The sequence below is a fragment of the Candoia aspera genome, chromosome 1 (assembly GCF_035149785.1).
Source record: "Candoia aspera isolate rCanAsp1 chromosome 1, rCanAsp1.hap2, whole genome shotgun sequence".
In the NCBI taxonomy this organism is placed as follows: domain Eukaryota; kingdom Metazoa; phylum Chordata; class Lepidosauria; order Squamata; family Boidae; genus Candoia; species Candoia aspera.
In genome coordinates this window covers 324,831,299-324,853,603 of record NC_086153.1, presented here as the reverse complement: position 1 = coordinate 324,853,603, position 22,305 = coordinate 324,831,299, and the positions used below count along the sequence as shown (strand labels likewise).

The following is a 22,305-nucleotide window of genomic DNA, read 5'->3' as shown; positions in this document are numbered from 1 at the left end:
TTGTCATGTAAAGAAAGGAGTGGACATGATCTCTGTCACTTAGAGGGCAGGATAAGAACCAATAGGATGAAACTACAGAGATGTAGATTCACGTTCGGTACTAGGAGAAATTTTTTGAGGGTATGAACTGTCAACCAATGGAATAGGCTGCCTCATAAGTGGCATGTTTCTCTTCCCCAAAGGTCTCCAAACAGAGGTTAGACAGCCATTTAGCAGATCCTGCACTGAGCAGGGAAGTTGGATTAGATGTTTCTGATGTCTTTCAGCTCTATGATTCTAGGATTCCAGAAGTTCATAGACATAAATCAATGACTATAGTCAGCTGATGAGAAAATGCTGATTAGGAAGAAGAAAGCAAGCTTTGGTACAATAGAAGGAAGGATGATATCTGTTAAGTACTTGGGGAGTACTAGACATTTGAAACTGGCATAAACAGAGAAAGGATCACAATGAAGAAAAAGTGAAGTGGTAGATGACCAATCTATATTCAGTGAAGAAGAAACTGATGTTAGCGTACCTGGGGCATGTTTGTTTCCAAGGGCCGGTTCTCAAGCTCCTCCTGCAGGCGTTGACACCTCCTCTCGGCCTGTAGGAACTGGTGCTGCAGCTGTTGGTACTGTTCAGATGGGACAACAGGGCATCCTTGCTGCTGGATCTCCTGCAGTTCGCGAGGATGCTGGGGCAGGCTAAGCATCGTGCTGGAGTTTGAGTGAAGCAGCTGTACCAGAGAAGATGGGTAGGAAAATATAAAAGAGCTGCCTTGATGGTCTACTAAGAACTCCCCCTCATCATCTGAGCATCAGGATCAGTCAGAAAGAATGCAAAGGTGGACTCCCAATAACTGTCTCTACTGTACCCTCTAAGTTGCATGTGCACACTCATACATATTTAGTCTACTGCACACTGACAGAGCCCGTGCACTAACAAAATGGGGCTTTGCAAAGGGATAAACAAAGGAAGGAAAGAGAGAGAAAGGGGGTGGGGGTGAGAGAGAGGAGGGAGAGGAAAGGGGAAAGGCTTCTCATCTGAGATCTAGGCCAAAGATCTCAGCCACCTTCTGCCAGGCTCCAGACCAAAGGAGGAATGGAGCAGTGGGAAAGAAAAAGCAAAACAAGGAGAAAACTAAGGCGAGAGACACGGAGAGGAGGCTTCATGCAGAAGCCAACCCCACAGTTGATCAGTAGTATTTGATTTTTAAAAGTTTTAAATTTCAAAATAAGGAATCAGGGATGAAATTAATACTATTTTTAAACTCAACCTTTCCTATTTAAGCTCCTTTATAACATTGTTTTGACATATATATGCATATTTTATGTACAATTATATTTTCAGTTGAATAAAAATATATAACCTTTTAAAAAAAAAATAATTTTGGGAGCTTACAAATGTCAAGTAGGTTATGCGCTTTTTAAAGAAATTGCTGCCGCCTGGCCCAAGGTGGCCCAGACCAACCCAAGTGCTGCTTAGAAGACATCATGACTTGGGCATCTGCTTCCCTGGCATTGGTGCATTGCTAGGAGACCTGAAGGGCCAGGTTGGGGCAGGTCATTCTGAAGAAGGCCCATCTATGTGGTTGCTCAGACTCAACACTGCCTTGCTGGCACAGAATCGATCAATCTTTAAGGAGGCACCAATATTGCTGGTGTGCACACCCATGCCCCCTGCAAAGCACATTTTTGGCTTTGGATCTGAAGCACCACATATCCCTAAAGCTTTATTTTAATATTATCAATTTGTATCATTTTTTTATTATTTCTTCTAACTTATTGAGCCGCTCTGAGAAATAAATTTATGCTGAAGATATACACAGTAAATTGATAGGGAAACAAAAACACCTTTCCAGTTCTGTGTTCTGACTCCCCAAGTCAGACATCACCAAGACAGCTAGAAGCAGTTGATTCTAGGATGTAGTTTAAAAAAAGCTTAATTGCCAAATGTTATTAAGCATCCATCCCCCCCCCATATTAGATTGTAATCGTATATACCTTTACCTTGGCATAAATAGTATTAAACTCAACAGGCCTTCTGAACAGAAAACTCTAGGATTGCATTGATAACTACAGTTCTATTTGGAGACTTTTCTCAGTATAAAACCAACCATACATTTTGCTAATTATAAACACAAAAGTAATCCTTTTATTTTGTGAGCTCTATAGGGAGATGCAGCTGTAAGGCAATATAGCAATATAATTAAAATAGTTTTTTAAATGGTAATGGATTATTAGAATTTTGAACAATGTGAGAAAGCTTTTGATATATGTTATTTATTTGCTAGAATATTTGACTAGCTTTTGTCCTGAAACACCAGAGCCAGCTCATGGTACAGTTTTATATAATGTCGTACAACTAACCTGATGCTCTCTAGTTCAGCTGCAATTCCCAGAATTCCCAGACAAAATGGTCTTTAGGTGTTGTAGCCCAACACATTTGGAAATCACCAGGTTGGGGCAGGTTGCATTAGAACAATTATAGCAAAATAATACAAATCAATATTTGCTGAAATTCAAATATGAAGCATCAAGCAAGACATTTATACTGTGTCTAATCATGGAGGTTCTACTGATGACTCCTTTGTGAAAAGTCACCAATAATTACTTCTTACCTGAATTATATAAACAAACTTTTATATGTCTTTTTGGTGGCAGTAGGATGGAGGACTGATGATGTGGGAGGGGCATGCACAACCATTCTCTCACATGCACATCCAGTTCATGTGCTCTGAACTTTGTGGAAAACCATATAAGCTATCAGCTACCACAATCATCATCAGCACCATGTTCATGAGAAATTTAGCTGGAGCTCAAAATGTAGTACAAATTGGAGAAACATTTTGTAATCACAATTAGCTTACAAAGAACATACTCCCTGAGCATGCCAATTGTCTGTACACAATAAAGAAACATAGGGGGAATTACATAGTTCAGAGATCTCCAAACACCAGTAAACCTAGCCATGCAAATTGCAGTTTGACCATTCCACTGAAGGCATGCAGTAGGAAAACCATGGAAGGAAAACCAACTCCAGTTATCACACAAAAATAAATAATTCATCCAACAATTAACAGAAAGTAGGGGGGGAAAAATAAGAAAATGGAATTTCAGAGCCACTTTTCATTTTTTTCTGAAGTTTGGTTTTGCATTAAGCATCCTGTCTCATATTCTTGGAAAGCTCAGAGTTTAAAGATAAGCCTTTTCTCTCTCTTCCTGAAACTAGAGAAATTATTTGCTGCAGAAGCTCCCTTTTTGCCTATTATCCCCATGATGCTTGAGCAAGACCATTGATAGGTCTATTAAAATGAAGAGTAGCTCCTTAAATGAGACAGGTTATTGCTTTAATGTTCAGGACTAAGTCTGTAACAAATGAAAGAAAAGATGAGATGGCAGATACTAAGTAATGGCATTTCTTTTCTCTCCATGCAGTGGGATTACAGAAAAAAGAGTTGGTTCTACCTTCACACGTTAAGTCAGGCAGAGCACTGCATTCGTCTCTGCTAGTTCCAGCCACCAAGGTCTAGGTACAGGTTAGCCAGAAAGGAAGAAGAAAAAAACACAAGATGGAGAGGCCATTATGGGAATCAAAGGGCAAAAAAGGCCAAGAGAAACTTGCACAGAAGAAGAGTAACAAAATACAAAAAGACAAGCACTCTTTCAGAGAAACAGAAAAGAGCTGCTGGTGGGACCTGTAAATGGAGTCTCTCTTCTGAGTCTATTCCCTTCAAGAGAATATAGGCTAGGCCAAGTGTGTCCTGTGCATTTAGCATGCACAGAACTCAGCTTCTTAAGAGATCTGGTTTTTGCTGAAAGTAAGAACAGGTTTCTAGATCTTATGGCTGGAAGTGTGAGGTCATGTCCAATTAAAGGTCAGAAGCAAGCATGTGTGTTGGGAGTGGGAGCTGAATCAATATTTCTGGTCACTCTTCTGGTGGTCTGAGAAGTGGTGGGATGGATGGACTTCCAGACCTTGGATAACAGTTGGCCTTACCCACGGCAACTTGCAGAACCAGAATAAATTAGGCAACATGTTTCTTTTCTCAGTTCATTAGGAACACAAAATGTGCCATTGTTGGAGAGAAAATTTTGATTTCATTTAAGAACTGGTTGAATGCAAAGCTGCTTGAATTTCTGTACCATTAAAATTCAGCAGTAGAATGTCTGTTCCCAGTGGGACAATTTAGCTCTTTTTTGTGATTAAAACTGACAATGAAAACAGGTGAGCTCAGACTGTACTAAGCTTAATGAAACTATTTTATGTTGAACCTGCCTCTCCAAATTCCATCTCCCCTTCCCCCAATGGCCCCCTTCTCCCACAAATATGTTGCTGATTTATTGCATTTATATCCTCTTCAAGGTCAATGTGACTTACTTTGAGATCTCCTGTAATTTTATTCCTTCAATCACTCTGAGGTCCTGAGGCTTAGAGGGAATGACTAGCTCAAAAGTGACTCAATGAAATCCACAGTCCAACAGGAATTGAAATCTGGTTCTGCCTTAAAGTGCCTGGTCCACCACTTTAACCCCTTCACCTCCCTGGTCTCAGATGCTTACTGCTTTAATGCAAAATTTTGGAAATGAATGCCACAACAAGAATTGCTTATGATCTTTTTAGGGGAAGGGACTGTGACCCTGTAATGTTTTGCCCACAGAAGATCCCAGCATTAGTTACAGAAATTTCAGATAATAGAGTAGGGAGTGAGTGAAGGAGCTCTCTATGTAAGACCTGCTGTCAGTTAAACCAGCAAATTGTGGGCTAGAGCAAAGGTGGATCTCAAAAGCTTTGATGGTGGGTCCCACAGCCTTTCTAAAAGTAGTACTAATAAAACTATTAGTAGGAATAGTTGGAATAGGAATGTGGGAACTAATTTGACCCAAGCTATCCATGTGTCCTAAAGAAGTGCATTATAAGAATAAATGGAACTGACAAAAAAAAATCCTGTTAATAATTTGACAGATTTTGAAAGACTGAATAAAACTAAGTGATGAATTCAAAGTCTAAAATAATTGTGCAAACTGAAAGTGCATTTTCTAGGCCAAAAAAAAAAAAAATTCCGCTCTTGCCTAAAACCGACCTTCTTGCTGGCCAAAGCGAGCTCCTTCTGCAGCCGCTCACATTCCTTCACATTCAGCTTCTCTTGCTCAATGACTTTCACAATCCCTGACTGGCTTTGGCGTTTTTGTTGCTTCATGGTCAGAATAGTAGATTCCAGCTGCTGTATCTGGCAAGAGCAACAGCCAAATAAGATTTTATTTAGCAGTGTTAGGCAAGCCGCAAAGCATCAGATATGCATTTAAGTCTGGTTGGTTACGTTCTTATCTAGTCTATCCAAATTAAACATTCTTTCTGTCTTCTACTCTCTCACACACAAACACATAGAACAGGGGTAAGCAGGAGGTAGACAGGGACCTATTAGCAAATCTCTGATTTACTGTACAATAGATCAGAAAAGGTTCCCAAGTTAAAATTGCTATGAATTTAAGCGAGGGTCTGTGATGGGGTGCCTCCAGGTGGATGTGCACCAGCTAGACCTCTTCTCTCTCCAATTTCGCCTCTTCTGATTGAGAGGGGAACCCCTCTAAACTGCAGCATCAACCATGGCCAACAGCAGCAGCAATTGCAATTTCACTTTCTTCACTGCAGACTCATCTGAGTCCCTGCAGCAAAGGAGTTAAATTCACCACATCATTGTATTCATTGCTCTGCACCAGTCCCAGGTCCATGGCAACCTATTAAGCCAGGCCCTAGGCCCAACGTTCTTACAGAATAGCAGTAGCAGTGATTTTATACAGGAATGAACAATGATTCCATCTTGTGCGATCTATTCTTTTCATTTATTTAAGCTCTCAAATCCACTAATTAGAGCCTGGTGCAAAAAGATATACTGTAGCTATAGGACTTAAATGATAAATCATTTTAAATATCAGAATCAAACAAAACTTCTTCTCTTTTCCATCCTTTTTCTCCAACTTCTTTATTTCAGCAGTAGAAATTGACACTATGAAATAACTAAAGTCAGCAATCTTTAGTCAATCTACTGCTAGTCATTCAAACATCTACCAAGAGACCTTGATTGGCCTTATCTCTACCCCTGAGCTGCTGTTACTTCTTCCATGATTTTGGAAATAAGGTGGGCTGCCTATATAACAACACTTGACAATTATTCCAATTCACCTTCTCCCTAGAATGAGCTAGCTCTGATTTGGCACCCTGGAATTCCCTCTGCAGTCGCTCATTCTCCTGCCTTAAAAGGTGCTGCTCCTGCTTGACCAGCTGATCCAGTTCATCCCAACAAAGCTTCTTCTGCTGGTTCGGTAGCCCTGATGTATGCATAGCTACTTCCAGGAACCGACTCTGAAGCAAGAAAGAAAGCAGATGCAGGGTCAAACCTATGATACACAGCTAGAAAGATTGATTGGTTGCTGAGAGGCTTACATTCAAAGCTGCCTTCTGCCTTGGCTCTTATTTATGGATATGGGCAAGTAGCTCCCTCTCAACTTGGCTATTTACCCATAAACCAGGAACTGGAAGGGACTGCTTATAGGACTGCTGGAAAGGCAAAACAAAAATGATCTCCTGCAACTGAAGGCTAAAATAGCCATGAGCTATGTGCATCTAGTTTTTCCCTTTTATTGCCACCATGAGAACAAAACAGCTATAAAGAACAAGATGGTTTCTTTAAAAAGCAATGTATTGAGCTACTGCTGTTTAACACAGGTCTACCACTCCTGACTTGAAACTAATTCTAACCACACTACTTGAGTGAATTTTTACATGTGTTTCTGTCTTCTCCCCCACTAGGGGAGTTCGTTCAAGTCAGGCAGCATCCAAATTGAATCAAACAAACAAACAAACAAATGTCTCTGCTTTTTGTATCACTTAACCTAACAAAGCCCCTACTTGGCAGTGGCAAATCACTTCCATATTGCTACCAAGAAAACTGTATACATGTTGCCAGAAGAGATGAGCCCAACTCAAGAGGGTCTTTACCTTTTTAAACTGTTATACAGTATATACTCTGTCTGTGTGTATGTGTATATACTGTATGTACAGTATATGTGTGTGTGTGTATCTATCTACATGTTTATATTCCTCTTTAAAAAGGGTTAACTTCTGGAAACACAAAGGCAGACTGTTAGTAAAGCAAGCAAAAAATGAGCTAACATCAGCAGCTCATTTCAGGTTTTATTGACATTTATTGACTCCCAGAACAAGATTTTGATGCAGCTGCTTACCTACAACAAGTAAGTTCATTTGTGACTTTTGATGAAGAATTTTGAACAGAATGGAAACAGGTTTGAAAGTAGACAGTCAAACCTAGATGGGATGCAGGTACTGTAAGTGCTAAAAAGTGAATAAACATTTATCAACTATATAAAACTATTTTAATGCCCAGGACAAAGGACATGGATTGGCAACTGCTTATATTCATGAAACAAAGAAATGTTGGTGTGGAAGTTAATTTTAAAATTAACTCACTTATAAACTCATTCCTTTTACACTACTATCCACTGAAAAAAGATAATTTTGACACTGTATCTAGTACTTGATTTGAAAAAAAAAGGGAACATACTGTAGTATGTACCAGTGGGGTGGTTAAGGCATCTGGTTTAGGACTGGGATGACCTGGGCTCAGGTGCCTTTGGGCAGGGGAAGCTCATGACTTACTCTCAGTCTAACCTACCTCACAGAATTATGGCTGGGGGATAAATGAGTGGAGACCACCATGTATGCCACCTTGGGCTCTGAAGAGAAAAGACGGGGTATGCCATAAACATACAGATGTTTTCCAGATGGGAATGACTATCTAATCCACACTGTTCAGTTACTCTAATAGTGAAGAAGACAACTCTGAAAGTATTTTTATTTCAATCCAGCTGTGCAATTGACTGAAGAATGAATTGGTTTAAAATATTTAATTAGTGTGAGATATTCTGTTGAACTGATGTAAAGCATTTCATGCGGCTATTTTAGTCTCCTGGTAGCTGAACAAATATTACACTGTTGTCATTTTAACGAATAGTGCAGTGGTTTTAGTGATAGTGTTACTACTATGTATGTATGTATGTATGTATTACTACAAACATGTTGCTATTTATTAAAAATACTGTTCGTTTATGTCATTTTTCATCACAAACAATCCTGAAGCGGTTAGCAATACTTATAGAACAGACAATGGAGAATAAAGACAATTCATTAAAAAGAAATATATTAAAAGGACTCAATAGCCAGGGAAGGCCAGCATAAAAAGATGAGTTTTGAAAGGATGCCGAAGACACGTCAACATGTATTATCTGCACTTAAAGATGCGGAAAGACTCCTGCTTCACAACAGCAGCACAAAATTCCCTTAAATAAATATCTGCATGAGAAAGCAACTGCTGAAAACCAACCTCCCCACACCATGTCTACCTTCTCATTGGCCATTTGCAGTTGCTTATTCAATAGCATCACTTCTTGTTTCAGATTCTCTTTTTCCTCCTGAGTGACCTTCAGGTCTGATTTGAGCCTGGATATCTGAAGGCTGATGTTTTGCACAACTTCATCGAAACTCTGAATCTAAAAAGGTCAAAGAAAAAAGAAGCGGGCAGTGGTCATTAAATAGATTGCTATTCCAGCATGGAATAGATTGCTATTCCATGCAGCTTCCACACACTTTTTCCCCTGCTCAATCAGAAACTGCACGTGTAGAGAATATGTATTTCAGGATGGGAAAACCTTTTATAAACAGCACAGATACGTTATCTGTGGCTGAAGGCAAAGAAACATGTGTTGCTTCTCTCCTTTGCAGCCACAGAGTGAACAGAAACAGCTCTCTTGTTCTGGAGAGATTTTTCAAACAGTGAAACAATCAAAGTAAAATAGGGATAAACTGTTGCAGTTCAAGTGGGAGATGAAAGAAAAGATAAATCAGAACTACTCAGTATGACCTACTCAACAGGTTTTTTTTTTTTACCATGCCATGAACATACACCACCCTGAAGGACATCTTACTGCCCAATAAATTTTCATATATTTACTTGGCAGATAAAGACATCTATGCAAATATGCACAGGCTGGAGCAGAGGAAAAAAAAGTATTTTTCAGTTCACTGTAGAAGCAAGCAAACTTAAGAGAACCAAAGGTGTGATTATGATATTTTTATTCTCTACAAATGCTATGCTAATCTAATGCTTTTGTGGGAGAGTCATAGCTTCACCTTAACTGCACAGAATTAAATGAACTGTTACATTTTAAGACAATTAGAAGCCATTTTTATCAATGTGTGGGTAGATGCATCCACTGCCCAGTAACTTAAGCATTTTAACATGACAACAACACACCTTGTCTTGTGACACTGCCATTTGTGCTTTCAGACACTGATTCTGGTGCTCCAAAGATGATTTCTCCTGTTTCAAGGAAGCAGTGAGGCTCTCTAGGAAGGCCACTTTAGCTGCCTGCAATGGTAGTAAAGCCCAGGCAGGGCTGCTATTAATTTCCACAGTCAGGTACCAGGACCCCAGCAGTCTGCAATTGTACCATTGATGCCTAATCCCGAACAGTTTTTTCTTCTGGCTCAGCAGTCTGAACACCAAAGTGGTTGGATCTAACCACAAAGTGGTTGTGATCCTCTTGAGTTGCCGAACTATCAGTGCTCTGCAACATCTAAATGGAAAGACTAAGGCATGGGCATCTACAAAAGGGAGCCAAGAGGGGCCAAGTGGAAAATGTGTATCATAACACTGTGATGTCCATTCCATCTCTTCTGTACTTGCATCATGATGCATGCAAATACGTAAGAGGTGATGTCACAATGCACATTTCATCATTTTGGTGTCACCGTAGCTACACGTGCATTTGCTAAAAGGGGGAGAAAGGTGGAAAAGAAAGGGAAAAATGCATTCTGGACAGCTTGCCATTGCTCCAATCCCGCAGAGAGCACCCCTGACCCATCTATGACAAGTTCTAACTCCCCCATATTATCTTTTCGTTATTTTCTGGGTGGCTGGATATGTTTCTGCTGAACCAATGAGCTGCATCTGCCCCTAATTTCTATTTGAACCTACATATAAAGAAGAGACTGGAGGCTGCCAGCATTTTACTTGGTAGCTTGATGGTCACTTGTAAATTATTTTTGATTTTAAAAAATAAGGACAGTTTAAAAAAAGAATGAACACCAAGGAAGGTGGCCATGGGCACCACACTGAGCATCCCAAAAGTAAAGGGTTGATATCTGTAGATTGAAATAAGGGGGTGTTTGGATGGGGCATTATTCTGTGCCCTCACCTTCTCTATGCACTGGTTCAGCTCTTCACTGAGGGCTTCTTTCTCTTTCAGTAGCTTCTCATTTTTAATGATGACACTGGAAATCTCATTCTCCAGCTCAGAGAGATCCAGGCAACTCGGTAGCTATGGAAAGATCTCTATTTTAGTTTTTGAGATGAGCATGCTTAAGGCGTATTCAAGAAAAACTTCCCAATAATGTCAATGAAATGCTTGCAGCAAAGTGGAGGCTGCCTACATCTCAGGAGTGACTCTCATAAACTGACTGGTCCCCAGAAACAGATAGCCATCCCCTTTGGGAAGGAAGGCATTCTGCCTGCCATTACCTGTTTCACATTCGCCAGTTCTTCCTTGAGGAAATGGTTCTCCTGCTCCAGAGCATGAGCCTGAATTCTGAGCTGAGCCAGCTCTGTTTCCAAGGATGAGACCAGTGATGAGGACTAGGAGTAAATTGAAGAAAATTAAACTGAATTTGAGAGTGAAGAAAAATACCCTTTTCAGAAAGCCTCAAAGGCTGGTTAATTTGCAGCTTTAAAGTTGGCTAGGATATTTTTTTTTCTTTTAAAAAAAAGTCCCCCTCTCCTCCATCATTTGAAACTGTCCTGTGGAAAATGTTGCTGGATAGAGGACAATGTGTCAAAATAAGATTGCACATTTTGACATGAACTAATTAGCCAAATGGACCTTATAGAAGCAGGATAGAAAGAGTAGTATTGAGGCTTTTGAACTTGTTGGAGAAGACTCATGGGAATACCAAGAAAACAAACAAATGGATCATTGAACTAATCAATCCAGAGTTCTCACTCAAGGCACAAATGACCAGGCTCAAATGATCATGCTTTGGATATATCATGTGAAGACATAGCTCTCTGGAGAAGGCTCTAATGCCGGGAAAGATAGAAGGAAAGAGAGGAAGAGGACAACCAGCAGCAAGGTAGATGGACTCAATTACAGTGATGATGGGTACACCACTGGAAAACATGAAGGACCAGGCCGGGGACAGATCATCCTGAAGAAGACCTACGTATGTGGTTGCTGAGAGTTGACATCAACTTGATGGCACAATCAATCAATTAGGCAAATCTTAAGCTACAAGTTAATAGTGAAATGGACATAGCTTAAACAAATCCTTCCCTTTCTGATGCCCTCCAGAAATGCTGGCTTTTAGCTCATCATCCCTACAAATGACAAAAATTGTAGAATTATGGAGGGCACCTGGTTGGGGAATGGCACATGTTTGGGGAGCTGAAAGTCTCCATCTCAGTTCTATCCCAGGTAAGAGATAATGGACAGATCTCTTTCAGCCTCAAGACTTATTGCCAGTCAGAGTAGACAATACTAGAATAAATGAACTAATGGTCTGACCTGACATGAAGCAGCTTAATCTTTAATATTCACCTGCTATAAAAGATAAAGCAAGATTTTTCAGTGATTGAAAACTTAAATGTTTTATGGTTCATTGCAATACTTCTCAGAAACAATACTGGGGAAACATCAGAATGAAATGTGGACTTAGTAATAACACAGAGGTGGAAATGGAAGACAATTCATATACTCTCTTTTCAAGTAGATGACACTTTATTAAGTTTACTGAAGTTAGATCCCTACCCATAGAATTCTATTCTTAAATTTAACATAGATGTGGCAATCAAGAAAAATAGTAGAGAGAAGAACAAAAGGAGGCCAGGAAAAATGTGTATTTAATTATGCAGAAGTACACTTGATTACAAAAGTATGGAGGCTAAGGAGTTAGTTATTTATTAATTTTATTTATTTAGCTAATTTATCCCCGCCCATCTCCTCCCGTCAGAGGACTCTGGGCGGTTTACAACAATCAATTAAAACCACCATAAATACAAAGAGTAAAATACGTAAAAAATAATATAAATAGAGGTAAAAATAAAACATCCAAGTGGTGAAGAATCTAAAATATTTAAGGTTTCAAAGAAAAGAAGGATTTCGAAGGAAACAGTGGCATTATACAAGTAGTGACTTATCACTTTAGAAATTTGCAAATATGTAAATGCTCAGAGAAAGACAACATATGGCATCATACCGACTAAAACTATTGGAAAGGTACCTGACTTGCACCTAATCAGGAATTGTTCCAGCAACTGACGTTCTGTACTGAAAGAAGTTTAGGATATGAAATTCCTGCCCAACTAAACCACAAGACTCATATTTATATGAGTTCATTTCAAAATGTTCCAGACAATAATCTTCACATCATATCTTTTTTGTTCCTGTTCCTGTCCCTGGAGCAGCACTTCTCCAAAATCTGCACAGCCAAAACCGTGTTCTCTTTCAGGAAAGCTTTAAAAAACATTTTTCCCTCAGCAAGCCCTATGTCAGGGCAAATTATGAACTTTCATTAGAGACTTGATGTTGTAACTCTTTCTGTATCTCCCTGACATGCTATCTGTTTTGTTTTGTTTTGATTTGATTAGTGGTTTCTTTTCCATATGGTTTTAAATATGAGCTTTATTTTGTTCTTTATGTCACACTGGGTCCCTTTTTGATGAGGCAACTTATATATGATGATGATGATGATGATGATGATAGGTGATTATTATCATCCTCAAAGTACAATTTATAGGAAGTGGGGGAATGACAGAGGTAAAAGCAAGATCTGTTGTCCTGACTAAGCAAGAGCCACGCTGAGACGAGGAAGAAGTCTCTAGTGCTTTATTGTTGCTACAGTAGACAGAAAATCTACCAAACTGAAGAAGCGTGGGAAAACCCAGACAGATAAACCCCCAAAAGTCAAGGCGGGTCTGTTCTGTGTCTCTTTGAATGACAGCTCAAACTCTCTAAACTATGCATGCATTTTCCCCCCTGAATAGGGGCACCCTCCTGCTCACCATCAGTACTAATGACATCTGTATCTGCCATCTTGCTACTCAGTTTTGGTTCCAGTATTCATCCATTCAGCTCACCGTACCTGAATTTTAGAGTTCTCCAATTCTTCTCTGAGCTGGGAATTCTCTCTTTCCCATTCTTCTGACACATATTTCCTTGCCTCCTTTTCCTTTTGTCGAAATGCTTTCATAAATTGCTGGTTACAATCTTGCACATCTGCCGGGTTTGGAGAGTTTCGATGGCCAAGTTCAGCGTTTTCCAATTCTAGTTGCTGATTCCTGGCTTTCAGTTCAGATACCTGATTAGGAAACAAGAACCCAACAAAAATGGAAGGTGAGGAAAATTTCCTGGGACAAAGGAAACTACATTTTTTCCTTCTGCAAAATAATTCCAATGGAGAATGGAATGGAGGCTACTCTTCAGTCAACAGTAATTGGTTTCAGGAAATGAGGATTGCTAGGTCATACTCTCTTGAAAAAGCTAGCATTGATTGTAAATAGCTGGGACTACTGACTGCCACTTTAACCCCAATCTGGTATTCTCCCAGTGGGTAGAATCTGCTCTTCCATAATGCCCCAACCAAGATATCTTTCTCAGTCTTGACCTCTAGGATTCATGCTGTAAAAAGCTTTTATTTTCTACACTGCCCAGAACCTTTGGAATGATATACATCATAAAACTTATAAATTAAAAAAAAAAAGAGAGATCTAGGATAGAAAATTTTGGAATCTATCCTTTGGTTTTCCAGGCAAAAATGGGCATGATCAAAAACAAAGATGGCAAGGACCTAACAGAAGAAGAAGAGATCAAGAAAAGGTGGCAAGAATATACCAAAGACCTGTATAGGAAGGATAACAATATCGGGGATAGCTTTGACGGTGTGGTCAGGGAGCTAGAGCCAGACATCCTGAAGAGTGAGGTTGAATGGGCCTTAAGAAGCATTGCTAATAACAAGGCAGCAGGAGACGACGGCATCCCAGCTGAACTGTTCAAAATCTTGCAAGATGATGCTGTCAAGGTAATGCATGCTATATGCCAGCAAATTTGGAAAACACAAGAATGGCCATCAGACTGGAAAAAATCAACTTATATCCCCATACCAAAAAAGGGAAACACTAAAGAATGTTCAAACTATCGAACAGTGGCACTCATTTCACATGCCAGTAAGGTAATGCTCAAGATCCTGCAAGGTAGACTTCAGCAGTTCATGGAGTGAGAATTGCCAGATGTACAAGCTGGCTTTAGAAAAGGCAGAGGAACTAGAGACCAAATTGCCAATATCCGCTGGATAATGGAAAAAGCCAGGGAGTTTCAGAAAAGCATCTATTTCTGTTTTATTGACTATTCTAAAGCCTTTGACTGTGTGGACCATAACAAATTGTGGCAAGTTCTTAGCGGTATGGGGATACCAAGTCATCTTGTCTGCCTCCTGAAGAATCTGTATAACGACCAAGTAGCAACAGTAAGAACAGACCACGGAACAACGGACTGGTTTAAGATTGGGAAAGGAGTACGGCAGGGCTGTATACTCTCACCCTACCTATTCAACTTGTACACAGAACACATCATGCGACATGCTGGGCTTGAGGAATCCAAGGCTGGAGTTAATATCTCTGGAAGAAACATTAACAATCTCAGATATGCAGATGATACCACTTTGATGGCTGAAAGTGAAGAGGAACTGAGGAGCCTTATGATGAAGGTGAAAGAAGAAAGTGCAAAAGCTGGCTTGCAGCTAAACCTCAAAAAAACCCAAGATTATGGCAACCAGCTTGATTGATAACTGGCAAATAGAGGGAGAAAATGTAGAAGCAGTGAAAGACTTTGTATTTCTAGGTGCGAAGATTACTGCAGATGCTGACTGCAGTCAGGAAATCAGAAGACACTTAATCCTTGGGAGAAGAGCAATGACAAATCTCGATAAAATAGTTAAGAGCAGAGACATCACACTGACAACAAAGGTCTGCATCGTTAAAGCAATGGTGTTCCCTGTAGTAACCTATGGCTGCGAGAGCTGGACCATAAGGAAGGCTGAGCGAAGGAAGATCGATGCTTTTGAACTGTGGTGTTGGAGGAAAATTCTGAGAGTGCCTTGGACTGCAAGAAGATCAAACCAGTCCATCTTCCAGGAAATAAAGCCAGACTGCTCACTTGAGGGAATGGTATTAAAGGCAAAACTGAAATACTTTGGCCACATAATGAGAAGACAGGACACCCTGGAGAAGATGCTGATGCCAGGGAGAGTGGAGGGCAAAAGGAAGAGGGGCCGACCAAGGGCAAGATGGATGGATGATATTCTAGAGGTGACGGACTCGTCCCTGGGGGAGCTGGGGGTGTTGACGACCGACAGGAAGCTCTGGCGTGGGCTGGCCCATGAAGTCACGAAGAGTCGGAAGCGACTAAACGAATAAACAACAAACATCCTTTGGTTTGCTCTTTCTACAGCAACTCCAATTTTCTGGTGATAGATTTTGTTCCGTTCTTCAGTAACAACAGTTAAAGAGTAACATATTAAGAATGTTGTGGTGATACATAAAAGTGTATTCCTCTTTCCTTTCTCCTTCAAAGAACATTAATATCGCAAGGGGGAAGGTACAGGCAGCCTTCAGTTAAGGACAGTAATCAGGACCAGAATTTCCATCACTAAGTGATGTGGTCAAAAAGCACAACATCATGTGACCACATTGCTTAGTGACGGCAATCCCTGCAGTCCCTGTTGCTGTCGTTAAGCAAGGACTTCCTCATAACTTCCTACTGGCTTCCAACAACCAAAGTCAGTAGGGAAGCTGGCAGGAAGTTGCAAGGCCCAGCTGCCTTCCAAGCAGGCTAGCAGGCAGTAAGTGGCTGCTGCTGGGTGGGAGAGGGTATGTGGGTGGCCAGTGAGGCACAGCGGGTCTGGGGGTGGCTGCTGCCAGGTGGGGGAGAGTGTGAGAGGGTGCAAGAAGTTCCAGAGCCACAGTGACTCCCCGTATCTGGTTGGGATGGTGAGCCCAGTGGAGGGGAGGCAAAGATGATGAAGGTCAGCTGGGGGGGGGGTCGTAAATGTGGGCTGGCTTGAATTTCTATCACGTGAGCACAGGGGCACTGCAACAGTCATAAGTTCAAGGACCGGTCGCACATCCATTTTTTCAGCCCTGTTTGTAACTTTGAACGGTTGCTGAATGAAATGACGTTAAATGAGGACTATGTGTACTCTGCAAATCACATTGGTTACATGTAATGACTATGGAGAAATCAGCCAGCTCCAGTGTTTTTAAAAATTTGCGTGGAAAAAGTATTTAAATATGTATTAACATTTTAGAAACATGCTATCCAGAAAAACACTTTTTAAAAAAGGTACTTTGAAGGGGAGGAGGTTTGACTCATGAATCCTGTCTTACGATGAGCAAGCATACAGCCAGTGTGTAGCCAAGTTCCTATCTGCACATTAGGCTGGAAGTAAGGATCATATTTGATCATATTAGCACTAGCCATCAGTGAATTTCCAAAAGCATTTTTATAGTTAAGAGTTGAGTTCCCTTCTGAATTACCCTTGATTTAGAGTCTATTTTATTTCAGTCATAGACCAGCATAAAACCAATAACAGTCACTCTAAAATAAAAGTAAATAAAATAAGTTAAACATAAAATAAAATTATTAACGTAAAATTATGAAGTACAGGGATTAAAGCCGGGGAGAGTCCTATAAAATTACAATCAATTTTACAATCAATCTCAGTTCAGGTCTTTTGACCAACCAAGTTTGCCTAAAGGTAGAAGGACCTACCTGCTTCTTCAGGCTTTCAGCCATCTTCTGCACTGACACTTTCTCCTTCAGTACCGCCTCTGTTTTTTGCCTGAAAATGCACAGCACATAGAACCGTCACATTCTACAATACAACAATCTTCTTCAATGTAGGTCTCTCTGGACACTTTGGGGCTGAAGGGCCGGCTGCCTAAATATTTTGGAAGATGTAGTCCCAACACATCTGAAAGGGGAAGGTTGCTGGGTATGTGGGTGAGCATTAATAGCAACTATAGAAGCATCTCCCAACAGTTGCAAGGAAGTCTGATGAATTCACTGTTTTTGAGAGGATTTAGAGGGACTTACCAGAGCTCTTCATGAGACCCATTAAGCTCCCTCAGTCGCATGTTGGAAATGCTTCCTTTTTCATTTAATAAGGCGATCTCATTCTTCAAAGCAGCATTCTCCTCTCTGAGATGCTCCACCTCACATCTGGGATGCAAAAATACAGAGCCTTTGGGATACCCAACTTACTTTGAACTATGCCAGCCTGAATTAGTTTGTTGAAATGCATATTATTTATGGCTATGGCAAGCAGCAACACCTAGATAATCTTGGATGATCTTGTAATGGTATATGGGAATGACTTTGAGAGACAGAGGGGAAGAGATGCTGCCTAGAGAACAATCAGATAAAAGGCTGAGGAGTCCGCAGCTGCATAACAGGCAGAGAAAGAAACTTAAAAAGGATCCGCCCTAGGCTGTAAAAAGAGATGGCGGGAGATTTGCACTCTCAGCTTTGCAAGATTCTGTTAATGTAGCCTTACAATAAAGTAGAATGAGCTCATCTTATTGTGCTTCCTGTCTGGTCTACCTGGGAGGCTGACAGATATTGAAAAGCTAAGCTGATTAGTAGTTGAGTTGGAGACTACTAGGAAATTCCAGATCTGTAGACAAGAGTGGGAAGTTGAAAAAGCATTCTGGAAGTATTCAGTAGCAACCCACTCCCATATTATTGCCTATAAAACACCATAATCATCTCTATGAAGATTTCAGGAGCTGATCTTAACTTGAAGGAAATTTTACCCATATTTTGACATTAATTTATGATACAGACCATCAACCTGCAAAGATGTCTTTCTTACTACATTAAGTTAGCCAAGAGGAGCACTTGCTCTATTTTATAGAAAACTACTACGTTACATATTATATTAATTTAGAATACATTAAAAATGCTATTGGTTAACTAATTAGAATTCTGACCATTAAAACCAAGGAATTAAGGGGGGGAGAAGGAATGATACAGAAAGTACTACTGCAGTGAGGGCATATAAAAACATTCAACTACGCAGCACACAAAAAAGATTGTCATGCAATTTGCAAAGCTCCCAATAGATAAGCTTACCATCTACCAATTCAGCTGTTTCCAATACGCCATTAAAAAGTTATACTTGGTTACTGATTCTTCAAACCTCTATGAAATGTTATTAGTTCATGTTAGAAACCCCAGAGCCTTTGTCTTCTAGGCAAAGTTAATCTACTTGTTAATCCAAGAAATGCGAGGTGGACAGTGAAGCGCTAGGTAGTTAGTTTCAAAAAGCAGAGCTAAGTGGCAGGATTTAGACCATGGAAGGATTCCACATTACCTCAAAAGCTCAATCTTCTGAAGCTGCTCGTTGTAGGTGCTCTGCAAACCATGAAGGGCAGCATTCAAGCTATCTTTCTCCTGAGTATGTGAGCCTTTCTGCTTCAGGAGCACGGCTATTTTCTCTTTGAGCTTCCTGTTCAGTTCATGAAGCCCTTTCTTCTCCACCTCTGCATCCTTGGTAACATTCTCACAACGGCCCAGCCGTCCACTCTTCTGGGGTTGCAGATTCAGCATGAGCTCATCTAGTTTGCCAAGCTGGCTTTGCAAAATCAGCTTGGAAGTCTGCAGATTGGCATTTTCCATCACCAACTGGTCTTGTTTCTTTTCCAGGTCTTTCACTTTCTCCAGCAGTTGTCCTTTTTCCTCTTTAAGTGTTAAGCAGTCTTGGTTGATTTCATCCATTCTGGACTGCAGGCTTATCAATATTGGCAGGTATCCCTCCAGTTTATTGTTCCGTTCTAGCAATTTGATTATCTCTGTTTTTAGGGCTTGGTTTTCCAGCTTGAGTTCTTCTGGAAATTGGAGAAATTTAGGTCCTATTCTGGAGTCTGCATCTTTCTTTATATCCATATCCCAAAATTCTGATACTACATCATGCAGGTCTCCCTTGTCAGTTCTAACTTCTCCATGATCTGCCTCAAATAGAAAAGAATAGGCACTCATCTCCTCAACACTTAAATCAGCATCCAAAGCTTCAGCAAAGAGCATTTGTTTTTTTGTTGCACAAACAGTAGGCAATTTTCCAGCATCAGTTGTTTCCCAATGGAAACTTCCCCCCTTCTCATCACTTCCACATGGCAACACATTAGGCTGGGGAATAGTTTTAAGGATCTCCTCAAGCTCCTTCTGAACCTGTGAAGCCATGTCTTGTCGATCATGAGCAGCTTGACTGCATTCAGCCTCTAGCAGAATGATCCTCTCCAGAAGCTGATTCTGTCGCAGTTTAAGGGCTTCATTTTCTGCCCAAATCTCTTCATAGGCTTTCTGCAAGACATGTGAAGTCTCCGTCATTTCTTCAACTGTTGTCCCTCCATTTTTCATGATTGGAGTTGTAATCTTGTCTAATTTTTTCATTCCATCTTCTGTTACAACTTGACTGCTGTCTTTGTCAGTCACATTTAGGAGTTGAGCATCCACAAACATTTCTGGAACTAATGGGATGAACCCAGGGGACTGGGTTGATTCTCTCTCTGGTTCTTTCAGAGATTCATCCATCAGAAGTGTAGCTTCTACACTGTTTTCTTCTCCTGGCTCTTGAACTTTTTCTTGTTTTGAAAGAACATCTATCTCCTTTCCAGATTCCTGGGACTTGACAGGTCCTGGAAAATCACTTCTTTTTGCTTCTTCATCCTTGTTCAAAGAAACAAGATTGCTTTGCGGTTTGTAGTGACATTGCAATTCTTGCTGTAGATCTTCTATTTTATTTTCAAGCACTGAGACCTTTGACTTTAACTCATTTTTTTCTTCCCTTGCTCTGCTGAGCATCTCTTCCTTCAAATACTCCAAAGTGATCACCTTTGAATTCTGCTCTTCTTGCTCACACACAAATTCTTTTTCTAGTCTTGCAAGCTTTTGGCTAAGTCGCTTTCGTTCTTCTTCCAATGTTGACATTTCTTCCTCTCTTTTCTTTAGCTCCATCTCATGGCTGGATTGAATCTTTAGAAGTTTCTCACACAACTCATTTTCTTGCTTTTTCATATCCTGTACCCCTTGTTGAAGTTGCTTTTTCTCCAAGGTCAACAAGTTCACGTGTTCCTTGTAATTCATCTCTAGAAATGTCTTGTCTTGTGCCAGTAATGAAGAGATTGCCTTCTCCTTCTCCAGCATTTCTTTCCATTTCTCCTGGACCTCAATGCCTTCCTGGAGAATTTCATCTTTTTCAGATTCCCACTGGGATTTCTCATCTAACTGCAGCCTAGAGAGCTTAAGCAATTCTTGTTGGTGCTGATCCTCAAGTTTGTTTATGGTTTCCTCATACTTTCTTGCAAGTGCTTGTTGTTCAACGGTGGACCATTCCTCTCTCTGAAATATTCTTCCATTATACTCTTTTTCCATTTTTATCCTAAATGTGGTCAACACAATACATTACTGAAATCTCTACATGCTCAGGGACAAAGGATTGCAGACCACTTACTGTACTAGTTTTTAGTTGTCTTAAACCTGGAAATGCAGTTTTAGCAGCAAACTGCAACAAGGGCCCTCTCTAATTTTTAGCCTGGCATTTTTTATTTTTAATCCTACTCTGATTAATTCCTGTCTCCTACTTATTTTTCGTCGTCTTTTAAAAAAAGGAAGCAACTCTTAAAAAATGGCTCACATTCAATCAGGTTACAGCCTATTAAGTTAAGAATAATGGCTTAGCAAAATAACTAGAGATTTTCGTAATACCTGATACTCTATTTAATACAATAAATTGCCATCTAAAGGGTAAAATACATTTTGAAGGAACAGATTATCTGCTTAGAGTACAATAGTCTCTTAAATAGCCTGAACGCGATCCAAAAAAAAGAAGAAGGTTTTTGGCTTCCTAGGCTCATTCATAGTTGCATATCACTCAGTGATGTTTAGAACTGCTCAAATCCAGGCTCAGATTGGGACTCACAAAAGGAGTGAGCCAGATCTGTTGGACCAGTGAAACTGGAAGCAAGAGATGCTGGAAATCAAGGGTGTGCAACTTGAAGCCTCAGAACGGCGTAAGACCAAGAGTCCCATCCAAGTGCCAGAAATTGCCTTCACAGTTTATTTCTTTATTGCTCACATTTATAGGCAACCCAGCTGAAAACAATTATGGGTGGCATACAATTAAAACCACATCCAATACAATATAAAAATAATACAAGGCAATGAACTGGGGACTAAAATAACAAACACCTGAGTAAAAATTCCCCAAGGCACATGCTCCTAATCAAGTGCCTGGGGAAAGATCCAGGTTTTTAAGGCTTCTTTGAAGGATGGTGGGATTGGAGCAACTCAAATCTCAGATGGGATTAGAGGGCAGGTGCTGCAACAGAGGAGGATGCTGCCTAGGTCTCATCAGATGGAATGGTTCTTCAGCCAGGCCCTATGCCATGCAGGGTCTTATAGGCCAGAGCCAACACCTTGAATTGCACCTGGAAGCTTACAGGTAACCAGTGCAACTTGTATAACAGTGGTGTTACATAGGCGTACCAACTGTTGCGTAACTTCATAATAAGTTGACATAGTTAAGAAATGAGGAAAACTCTCCTTCCTCCACACAGAACCCAAGAAAATAAAGGAAGTCCTGGCTGTGCTCAAGCATGGCACTGTTTAAGACCACTGGCACTGCCATCCCATCCAGTGTTGCCCCAGTATGTTAAGTGTAGCTTCCAGCCATCGAAAGGTTTCTTCACCTGCTGTAAATCATTCCAGGTCCCATAACATCACTGGCCCTGAATTTCAGTCTATTGGATCAGAAAACCTCAAGTCAAGAACCCCAAAACTGGATTCCCAGGTATCCTAATGCTTATCAGCCCTGTTCACATTTGAGATTCACATGCCCCCATTCGCTTATCAATGCAGGCAATGAGTCTGGAGGAAATAATCTTGAGAGAACAGGGCTAAACTCCAAGTCAAAGGCCTGCTGCTTTAGGACCCTTCATTCTGCAAGGAAAGGAGGGTGGAGGCTGGGGGAGTGATCCAGATTTGGAGGCATCAAAAGCAAGAAAATATTGTTGAAATCAGTTCATTATTTGGAGCCATTCACCCCTGCTTGGGGATTTCTGCCATTTGTAGGGCAGAACAAGCAATCAGGGGCACATATGAGATATTATGCAGATCAAATTGAATAGATGCTATGTAGGCA

General features: G+C 40.5%; 1 protein-coding gene across 2 annotated transcripts in view; it reads right to left on the bottom strand.

Annotated features, from left to right (window-relative positions):
- NIN (ninein) overlaps positions 1 to 22,305 on the bottom strand; it is a 114,954-nt gene that overhangs the window by 8,556 nt on the left and 84,093 nt on the right. Inside the window, exons 17-27 of one of the 2 annotated variants that reach the window (XM_063290563.1) lie at positions 18,481 to 20,544; positions 17,202 to 17,327; positions 16,878 to 16,947; positions 13,195 to 13,410; positions 10,580 to 10,693; positions 10,257 to 10,379; positions 9,314 to 9,427; positions 8,403 to 8,549; positions 6,166 to 6,345; positions 5,066 to 5,212; positions 518 to 718 (exon numbers count right to left, since the gene is read on the bottom strand). In XM_063290563.1, coding sequence (XP_063146633.1) covers positions 518 to 718; positions 5,066 to 5,212; positions 6,166 to 6,345; positions 8,403 to 8,549; positions 9,314 to 9,427; positions 10,257 to 10,379; positions 10,580 to 10,693; positions 13,195 to 13,410; positions 16,878 to 16,947; positions 17,202 to 17,327; positions 18,481 to 20,544 — 3,502 coding nt within the window. The remainder of the gene's footprint in view (positions 1 to 517; positions 719 to 5,065; positions 5,213 to 6,165; positions 6,346 to 8,402; positions 8,550 to 9,313; positions 9,428 to 10,256; positions 10,380 to 10,579; positions 10,694 to 13,194; positions 13,411 to 16,877; positions 16,948 to 17,201; positions 17,328 to 18,480; positions 20,545 to 22,305) is intronic. The other variant, XM_063290564.1, reaches the window with a different exon arrangement.